Genomic DNA, 10,363 nt, shown 5'->3' with positions numbered 1-10,363 from the left:
GAGCACGTGGGGACCCTTATTCCCGCATGCAACTCCAATCAATTCGTAAGCCACGGCTCTTCCAAATAAACGAAACCATTAAGTTACACTCGCAACTGGAAAGGCTTTGTTCCAGACCTGACTTTTCCCCGTCTTTCACGTTCTCAGCAGAGACCGCGTTGGCGGTAAAGAGGAGCACTCGGGCTTTGGACGCGGCCATGCTCCAGCCCGAGGGCGCGCGGTGCGCGGCGCGCAGGGGAGGAGGCGCCTGGCACATGGCACGCGGCTCGGCCCCGCCGCGCCTCGGCGCTCCCTGCAGCCCCGGCTCCCACCCTCGGCACCGTGACGAGCACGGGGCCCGCGGCGCGCTCCCCCCGAGAGCATCACATGGAGCGTTCGGCCGCGGCTCCGCCAGGGAGAGCGGGGTGGCGGCGGGGGCTGTGGGGAGGGGGCCGGGGCAGGTGCGTGCGCGGGGGGCGCAGCTCCCGCCCGCCGCCCCTGGGCGGCTCCGGTTCGGCGCTGCTCGGCTCGGCTGGGCGCCGGCAGAGCGCGGCGCTCGCTCGGCTCGCGATCGTGTTTGCGCATGACCCCTCCCCGCCTGCGCCCTCCCCTCCCCTCCCCGGCGGCGGCGGCGGGGAAGGTTAGCCTCAGCCTCAGACACGGGCGGCTGCTCGGCGGCGGCGGCCGCGGCGACGCAGTGCAGAGGTGCGGGCGGGTCGCGCCGGCCCCGCGCCCCGTCCCTCCCGCGCCCCGCCTGCCTCCGGAGCCCTCCGCCCGCCGGCGGCCTCCCCGCGCCGGTGTCGGGCCGGCCCCCCGGCCATGAGCGCGGCGCTGGGTGTCCCCCCGCCGCGCCGCCTCCCCCGCCGCCCCCGGCGGCTGCCAGGCTCCAGGAAAGTAGCTTGATGAGTGTCCAAAGTAGCAGTGGAAGTTTGGAGGGGCCGCCATCTTGGTCCCGGCTCTCCACGTCCCCACCGAGCCTGCAGGGCTGCTCCGCGGCGGCCTCCCAGCTGCACGGCACGCCGCCCGGCAAGCCGCCCAAGGAAGGTAACCGGCGCGCTGCGGGGCTGCGCGGGGGGCCCGGCCCTCGGGGAGGGGCCCGGCCGCCGCCGCCGGAGGCCGGTCCCGGGCTGGCGGGGAGCGGTGGCGGAGAGGGGGTGCCCCTCGCGGCGGCGGTGGCGGCGCGGGGTCGGGGGTCGGGCGCCGGGCCCGGCGGCGGCGACGCCGAGCAGAGCCTCCGGCGCCGGGCGAGGGGCTCGGCCCCGCCGCTCCTCGGCGCCTCCTCGTGCCCCCCTCCCGCCGGGCCGCGGCGGTCCGCTCCGGCCGTCCTTCCGCTCGCATCCTCCCCGGGAGCTGTGCCCTCCTCCGGCGGCGGAGTAACGGCGGTGTGCGGAGCGCGGGTGGACGCGGCCGTTGTTTCTGGATGGAAGGAGTCGGGCACTTTTTGCACCGTGGAGGTGGGGTAGGGACGGAGCGGAACCGCGAGGCTCGTCCCTGTCGGGAGGGCCCCCAGGGAGCGGCCGGCCCCGCGGCGGCGGTGACAGGGCGCCTCGCGGCCACCGCCGCGCTATGACTGCAACTTTCTGCTTTCCTCCATCACGCCTCGGATGATAATATTTTCCTCCTCCCTCCTCTGCTCCTCCCCTCTTGTGTTACACCGACAGGCAGAGCGGGGTGTTGTGGGTGTTTGCGGGGAATAGCTGTATGAAGGTTACCAGCAAACAAGTCCCTTCTCTGTTCCGTTCGGGTTATTGTCTGCTTTTCCTCCTTGCATTGAGATGCGCTGCCACAAGATGTAGCAGTTATACAGCTGGAGAGCGGCTCGCAGCTTTCTGCTGGGAGAACTACTTGTGGCGGGGGAGAACTTTTGTGCACGCACACCCGCGTGCTGAACAGTTGTGTAATTTCTCTCCATTTGCCCCACTTTGATCAATTCCGCGTAGCTTGCCTACGGATGTCTGCAAAATGTCGCTAGCCAGGCAGGAAACTTGAGAACTTGAAATAGAAATACCAGCGAGAAGAGCGGTCTTTGTTTTTCAAGTCTTCCTGTGGTTGTTTTTTTTTTTGTTGTTGCCGCTGTTGATAAGCAGTTTGAGGGCTCAGTGACGGGGATTCGCTCTCCCAAAACACAGGAGGTGCTTCTCCATTTTCCGTGCCTGCAGTTGTCAGACTTGTATTGCTCCCGTCACTCTGCACGAGCTTCTCCTGGCAGCCTGACACGAAATGCTCTAGAAAATACCTGGAGAGGGATTACAGTATATGTTAAAGATGCTGAGTAAAGTGGCAGGCATTTTGTGCTCCTGCGCTCCTGGAAGCCGACTGGCAGCAGAACGGCCGCCCCCAGCTGAACGTGCAGCTGATTTTAACTTTATTAGGAGTAGGTTTCAGCAGTGTCGCAACACTTGTTATGGATGTGTGCATGTAATATTCATATGGAGTGCCTGTGTGGGGATATTTTGGGATGTATTTCAGATACCGGGTGCACAAGCCTGAAATGATTGTTGCAGCACAACATACAGATAACACAAATATATATATTCTCTCTTTTTATATATTTATACATTTATTATTTAAAGAGAACTGGTGTTCCTTAAGCATGTCATCTACACATGGAAAAGCAGTTTTGTGATGTTAATTTTTAAAGTGGCGATGATGAGGATGGTGCTTTTTACATCCCTTCTCACGATTCCTGTGGTTGGATTGTTCCAAGTGCCGTAATTTACACTGTGCAGATACGGGGTTTCAGAGCTGTGAAAGCTCAGCTCTGTGTATGGTGCTGTAATGGGCCTTATTTGTGTAGTGTTCCCACACTGTGATGGCTGCATTGCCTCACTGGGCAGTTCTCTTTGGGAGTCAGTGTGAGATATTGGTGGTGCTTGAATCCCTATTTTTGGCGTAAGCTGGAAGGATGGTAGCAGCGCGCTTTGCTTTGTAAGTGTGTATTTTGAAATGGAGCATTTTGTGTGAAAGCAGTAGGCCGTCAAACACTGATAGGTTGGTGTGCTCATAGGCATTGGCTTGTACGTGTGCAGGAACGATGGCAGGTCAAACTAACAAGTTCAAAATAACCTGAAACATGGTGTATTTAAAGGAGCTGGTGTGCGTGCTGGTTCTTGACTGGCGAGCCCAGGCAGCGCTGCCAGACGGTCTGTGTTGGAAGCAGTATGTGAGGGTGTGGGCCTTGGCGAGACCAGCACCGTGCTTGTACGCTAGCACCAGTGCTGTGTGTCCAGGTGTGGGCCTGCCATGCTTGTGCTGAGCCTTTGGCCTGGGCCTGCCGTGTTTCGTTATGTGACACCTGTCCCCTCTCCTCAACTCCTGTCTTCAGCAGGCCGGCTTCCCTGCCAGATATGCAGGCCTTGCGTGGTGCCTTTCAGCGCAGCAGCTCACACAGCCTTACCTGCAATCTGCTGGGACAGCTTGGCAGTGGCCCACATGGTACTCACTATGTGAAGGTTCCTGCTACTGGGAGCAGGAACCCCTGGCACCCTCTTTTTGCAAGTCCAAAAAATACTCTCTGAAGCCCTAATATGGAGAAATCAATCAAAATCAACCAGTCAAACCAACCTCTGACATATGTAGCTGTCAATCAAAGTTCTTTTGTTTCTCAAATTTTAAATGTTATACTCTGTCAATATTGAAATAGGAAATACAGGGTGAAATTGAAGAAAATAATTTATCTGTTTTGAAATGCGTTACAGGTTTGTAGCAGTGCTTCATGAGGTGTTGTCTTCTCTTACTATTTGACTTGTAGGGGCATCATTGCCCAGCTGAGTAGATGTGAATTTGTGCTTTAGAGCTTTAAAATGAAAATATTGGCATGGACTTAAGTAAAATAGTATCTGTACACTTCTCTTGTATCACAACTGTCTTGTGTTTCCAATTCCATGTAGTATCGAACTTTCCTTCTATCCTTTGTTTTATATGCCAGTAATTTATGTGTGGTATATTTGGTCAGTCATTTATTCAGGAACCACACAACTTAGGCTGTGAGGAATTTGGGAAAACTGTTAAGTAGTGTTACTGTAAACGCTGTATTTACTGAATCTTGTGCCATAACTCAAGTAACTGCAGTCATGCAGCTTGGTGTTTGAAGTTTCTTTACTGTTCACGCGTGGCACTGAAGAGATCACATTGCACAGCTGTAGGGTGCTGGTTTGGAAATGGGAGGCAACCAGGCTATCGCAGAGAGGACAGAGAGGTTTTGGAACACGTATGTGAGTGTCTTAAATATTCCTCCTTTGAGGTTGGAGGCAGGTCACCAGTCCCTGGCAGTTCAGCATGGTGCTTTGCAGGTTGTTTTTTTTGTGTGTGCTATTGGCTTTGCAGACTTTACTAGGTGCAAAATGAAGCGCTAAACGAACTTTGAATCACCAAAATAGGAATGGGAAGGATCACATCTGGAATTTGAACACAAGTTGAAAGGTGATGACATTGTGTTAAATAAATCCATGACGTTTTTCTAATACCGTTTTAAGAGCTATTGTTGTAGTTGTGTATTGGTACATGCACATGAAAGCTACCTGGTTGTATTCAGACTTCTAGGTTCTTCTGTGGTTGTTTGCTTCCAGTGTAGCAACTCAACTGTTCTGTTTTCTTAACCAGTAAGTTCTCAGTAAGTTGTTTTACTGCAGTTTCTTACAATTTAGGTACAAAGCTTTTGAGAATTTAAAGGACATAACCAGTTTATGTGAGAGCAAAGAATGGGAACACTTTGTATTTGAGGGTGATGGTATATTTTTACTGAGAACGAGCACAGCAATCATGAAAGATTGTTTAGGCTAACTGCAGCAGGTGTTGTGTAAAACTTGGTGTTGTGCCACTTGTGTGCACCGATTCTAGCTTGTGATATTGCTATCTCTATTGCAGATGTTTCTCATAGTGAGCTAATACAGTGCCAAATTCTTATGTGAGATTTTTTTAGTGTGCCCAAGTCAGAAGTGGGGGAAGAATACCTTTCCCACATTAATGTGGACCCTTGTTTGAACCCGAATGTCTGAGAAGTAAATGCTGTGGAGAACGGAGGAGATTAACGGTTGGGTGATTGTTTTGTTTTATTTCTGTTTTTCCTTGTCTAAAATGGAATTTCGTATTAACCTACTCAATTTTAAAAGGAGAGTGAATCAATATTCTTAAGGACAGGCTGTATTTATTTATTATTACCTCAATTCAAATGACAAGTATGTTCTTTTGTTTTTTTTCTCCTGTCAGCAAATAAAGTTCTTCTTCAGCAAGCTGAAATAAGCTTGTCTCTTTGTAATAAGTTTGTTTTGTGGTAGGTATTGATATTACCTTGGATTTTCCTCTAAATGATTACAAAATGTCAGGAAAGACTAGTATATGCATATGTATCATGGTCAAAGTGAGGTCTGTGGAATTTTGCTACCTTGGAGAAAGGAGATTATGAAAATATGGCTGGCTTAAATAACTCTCAGTGCTTTCTGTGTTCTTCATATAAGGTGGTGTGTTGTTTTTTTTTAATACTTGTTCCCAGCCCAGTTCACTCTAGTACTAAATATCTCACACACTGAAATCTTTACACATGCAGGAGTTCAAGCTGAACTTACTTTGTAAACATATACTATTTAGTAGAATATTTCCTGAACTGCAGCTCCACTAAAATCTAAAAGCATATGAGGAAAAAAGAAAACTTCTGTCTTTGTGAACTTTGTGAACTTCTTTTCGTTTGGCTTGGTTTGTTTTAGCTGTAAAAGAGGGAAAGGGAAATTTGGTTTGCTGGGTTGCTCTGAGTGGAAGTTAAAGTTTTAAAGGGGAAGAAAGAGCACCTTTCTATGTTCAGAACGTGAGTGTGGGAGGGCAGTCGCACAGAGCTCCCACTCGTGACTCAGTGTAGCCTTAAACAGAAGCTGGCCTCTGAAATACTCCAGGTGGACTTGAAACTAGAAAATTTCTAATGAAGATGGCAAGGGAGAGGTACTGTGTGCAGTGTTTAAGAATTGAATTCTGCTGCAGCAGAGAAGAGCTAATGAGCATCGGAAATTGTTCTGGATCCTACAGTTCCCTACATCTTAATCCAGTCCTTATTGAGATGCTCAATTTGGGATAGGAATTCAGGATCTGCATCCTTCCTAAGCACCCTCTCTCTGCAGGTTTCGTTCCTTCCATTCTTTCCTGAGCACAGCACCAGAAGATGCCAGCAGGAAGATCCTGGTAACCAGCCTTTCCCAGGGTGGCCATGGTAAGGTGGTGGGAGTGCACAAACTTCTAGGCTTTGACAGAGTTTGCTCAGACTGGCCCCAGCAGAAGGGCTGCAGGACTGGGCTGTTGGACGTGCTGGGGGCTGGCACTGAGAGCCATGGGGAAGGTCTGTGCTGGGAGGGGGACTGGAGGTGGCAATTATGTCACTGATTTTAATCATGGCTTAAATCAGTGAGCAGGAAATCCTGATTAAATAATTGTTTTTAATTTTGTTTGCGATTGTGCTTAATTATTTTTCCTAAAGAAAAGTTGATTCTAATTGGTCTAATTTTATCATGCTTCTTACTAGACAGGGGGGATGCATCTATATGCATTTATTTAAGTAATTACTTACAGCTTCGATTCTTTGTGTTTAAGAAACGTAATTCCTGGTGCTTTAGATAATAAAGTTAGCTGGAAGCCAAATAAAATGAATCCTAATTGCGCTAGGTAAGAAGTAATAAATATATCCAAGTGTGTTTTTGCATTTAATCCAGCTCAAACAGAAGCAGAATGTCTGTAGTTTGAGAAATGCGTCAGTTATTTCTGGTCACAGAATGAGCGGCCACTCTTTCTTGCCCCTCACTGAGGAGTGAAAGTGGCCCTTCCTGCCCCGAGCTGTCAGTTGCCACGCAGTGCTGGCTACCACTCGCTGTCCTGAGCTGCTGGGCAGAAGGTCTGGGGTGCTTCCAGGCTGCGATCGGTTGAGCCCACAGCTCTGGTCCTGTCTGTGTCGTGCTGCTGCCTCACAGTGCCAAGGTTTGAGTTGTCGGAGTGTGGTTGAGTCTGGTAGCTTAGGGATATGGAACTTCACCTCCAGATGTTTTTACTTGAATTTTTACATCATGGGAGGGAAGCAGTTCCCTGGTACCACCACCGTTGCTGAGGGGTAACAGCGGGAGCATTAAGAAATGGGCCTTGTCTCACCATATCTGCACAGCTGTAAGTGGGTGAAAACTTAAAGGCCGCTGTGCTTTGCAATGTCCTTATGAACAAAGCACCCCATCCTTCAGGGTTTGGGATGAGGCTAAGAAATTCCAGAGCACCTTTTACAGGAAATGAAACCTAACCATAACTGCTTGAAAGTAAAGCTTGAAGTACAAGTACTGGATTCCTTTTCTTTGGATTTCTTATACAGCTATACCTTTAAGAGAAAAGGAAGGAAAATGTGTTTTTTGAGGAATAACAGGAAGTCTTGATGTGTGACATCACATATGCCTAACCTTTTAGGGAGTTGGCCTGCAGCACAAGAAGGACGTGGGGCTGTTAAAGCAGGCCAAAGGGAGGCCGTGAGGGTAGGGGATGCTTCATCCCTGGTGGTTGTCAAGGCCAGGCTGCGTGGGGCCCTGGGCAGCCTTCCAACCGAAGCCGTTCTGTGACACTTACTTAGCTTTATGTCAGTATGCTGAGATCAAAGCTTATAGATGCTTGAAGCACAGTGTCCTGCTGCTGTGGCTTCTGGTGGTGTGAGGTTTTTTGTTTTTTTTTTATTTTATTTTTATAAGAAAAATTCTGAACAATATGTGTAAGAGTAACAAACTGGAAAATGATGAATATAAATGTCTTTTCTGAAAGAATATATTTTAGATCATGGTCCTGAACTTCATTCAGTGAGTTTCTGATGCCCAGGATGTTAGCTGGTTTTAACAGAGGCATTTCCCAATTCTTTCACCACTCAATGAGATCTTGGTTTTAGGGAAACCAACTCAGATGATGTTACAAGTAGAATTTCTATTGCATCTTTCTTTCCTTCTTTCTGAGACTTGTCAGGCAATGCAATGCATAACTGTGTTTGTTAAATATAGGTGTTTTTTTTCTGGTTAATGCTGCATACTCATTGGTTCCATGCTTTTGTCCTACATTTTGCAGCTGTCTTTCAGCCAATATTGGGAATATTGGCTGTTTTGACTTTTTAGTTCCTTGGGTCCTCAGAGAGATCAATCTTTATTTCTTAACTTATTTCTAGTAAGGGTGGTGGGAGAGGGCATGTCCTTTAATAAGCCATTATGTTCATTATATAAAGAAGCATTTGAAAACAAAATCTCCATGTTATTAATAATATGCTCTTCATTAGTTAAAAAAAAAAACACAAAAACAACAACAACAAAAACTCATACCTACTATCGTTGGTATGTAGAGAGAATTTTAAAAATGTTCATTTGTTTAGAAAGGACTGTGATTTTTGGTCTTTATTAGCAAATTCTCCTAGTCTACACGGTAGTGCTCAGTTGTATTAAAAGTTGTATTAAAAGATGTTCTACAAGTTCTGAAATTTCGCAAAGTAAAAAGCCTCTGTGTTATTTTTCATGATGTTCTTCTAACCTTTCTTTTGCCTTCGTTTTCTGTTTATCTGAAGAGGAATGGCAAGTAATCCTGTGTTTGCTATGCTTTGAACTACAATATATAGCTTGTTAGAAAATAATCATGCTTCATCTTTGTTCACATATAGTATTTAGAAGATTCTGTGCTCAACTTTCTGTACTGTCCAATGAAGAAACATGTTTCAGGTAACTTTCTTTACATTCATTGTTGTGCATGTTGCATTATGATCTCCGTTCTTCAGGATAACTTTTTATTCAAAAAATCATGTCAAAATACTACATTAATATAATGAGATTCATTGCTTATGTATAACACCTCGTTTTCTGTAATGACTGATCTATTTAAGATCACCCTCAATGACTATAAACTCTTCTGATAATGCACTCCCTTCTGTGCTTTGGTCACTGAGAATTAATTGAATAAGAAAACTTAAAAATTCCAAGTTTATCTTCAGTGTGTGAAAGAGTTCTGACTTACAAATGAGAAAATTCATTGGATACATAGTGGTGTAAAATGTGTTTAAATCAATTGGAAATCCACTAATGCATTTGTCACACAACACTGTTGTTACTAGCTCACTCTTCTCATTCTTTAATTTAACTTTATAGCTGGTGCACACTGATCTTCTAGCCATATACTATTTTTTTTTTTTTACCAGCTTGTTCTTAGACAAAGAATGTAAATGTTTCTGTCCTCAGTTTTACTCATTTGTATGTTTTTTTGTTCTTTGTAAATTTTTTTTTTTTTTTTTTTTTTTTGATAACAAGCTTCAAACTTCAGCCTTATGTAAAAAATAAACTCAGGAAAGAGTGGGAGAAGTTCAACATGATGAAATACTAGCTCAGCTTTTTTCATGTGTGTAGTTTAAAAAAAAAAAGTCTACATGGCAAAACATGTTGAGAGTGTCAAAGCAGTGCTCTTTAAGCTGAAATGTCTGCTTTTGATAGCTCAAAAACTCAGCAAAAAGTTAGTCTTCTAAGTATTATCACTAGGTGTTCTGGTCTACATCCCGAGTGTCCAAGTGGTTAATGTTAACAAACAGTCAGTTTTATATATTATGTAAGGACACACTTGCTTTTTTGCATATACAAAGTGTGTGTGAAGTCTTGATGAGCTGTTTGGTCATTAGGAGTACAGCTGTTAGTAGGATTTGCCATTCCCCGTATCGCTCTCTTAGACGTGAAGCTTACACAAAAAATGTGGTTGTGTTACAGTAAAATGTTCTAAAGTCTTATTATGTACTTCTACAAAACCTGTTTCATAGTTTCAGACATATCATTTTGCTAAACCTGTTGATGAATATTGCAGATAATACAAAATATGGTTGCTAGGTTTGTAATGCTGATTTTCCCATACCTTGAGTTCCAGCTTTTTCTATTGCTCTTTGCTTTCAAACAGAGGAATGGAAACACATCAAGTTCACAAAAAGGCATAATTTGGTTGTGTATTGCATCAGTATTTTTTTTGTATTTTTCTCCCATTCAGTATCTTTGCAACATATAACTTAATTTGGATACGAAGTACTGAAGCCATGATGGCAAATCAGTTTCCAGTAAATGACCTTAATAGTGATTTAAAAAAAAATTTATTTACTTTTACTCTTCATGTGGTGTGATTGAAAGCTGACCTGATTTGTTCTCCTGGCTAAATCTCTCAGTGTTGTTCTCTGAGCCCTTGCCTTGTTCGGCTTTTCTAGAGGAGTGCAAACAACAGCCACTGCTCCCTGCCCATGTCTGACACCACCTTACTGGCATTCTCCTTAAATCTTCCTTCTTCATTCTTTATTAAAAAAGAAAAGAAAAGAAAAGAAAAGAAAAGAAAAAAGAAAAGAAAAGAAAAGAAAAGAAAAGAAAAGAAAAGAAAAGAA

At 45.7% G+C, this 10,363-nt stretch overlaps 1 protein-coding gene across 8 annotated transcripts in view; it reads left to right on the top strand.

Annotated features, from left to right (window-relative positions):
• Nucleotides 1-849: 849 nt before the first annotated feature.
• TLK1 (tousled like kinase 1) overlaps nucleotides 850-10,363 on the top strand; it is an 80,469-nt gene continuing 70,955 nt past the window's right edge. For 6 of the 8 annotated variants that reach the window (XR_006179586.1, XR_006179583.1, XR_006179584.1 and 3 more), the window contains exon 1: nucleotides 850-1,023. Coding sequence is in view for 1 of the 8 variants with exons in the window: in XM_042874515.1 (XP_042730449.1) it covers nucleotides 882-1,023 (142 nt within the window). In the remaining 7 variants the exon portion in view is untranslated. Of the gene's footprint in view, nucleotides 1,024-5,853; nucleotides 6,176-8,623; nucleotides 8,682-10,363 lie in introns of those variants that run through there. The other 2 variants (XR_006179588.1, XR_006179589.1) reach the window with 2 other exon arrangements.

The sequence above is a fragment of the Lagopus leucura genome, unplaced genomic scaffold (genome assembly GCF_019238085.1).
Source record: "Lagopus leucura isolate 7727_CA_CO unplaced genomic scaffold, USGS_WTPT01 Super-Scaffold_100012, whole genome shotgun sequence".
Lineage (NCBI taxonomy): Eukaryota > Metazoa > Chordata > Aves > Galliformes > Phasianidae > Lagopus > Lagopus leucura.
Note: the sequence above shows the minus strand (reverse complement) of the source record. Positions and strands in the feature narration are given on the sequence as shown.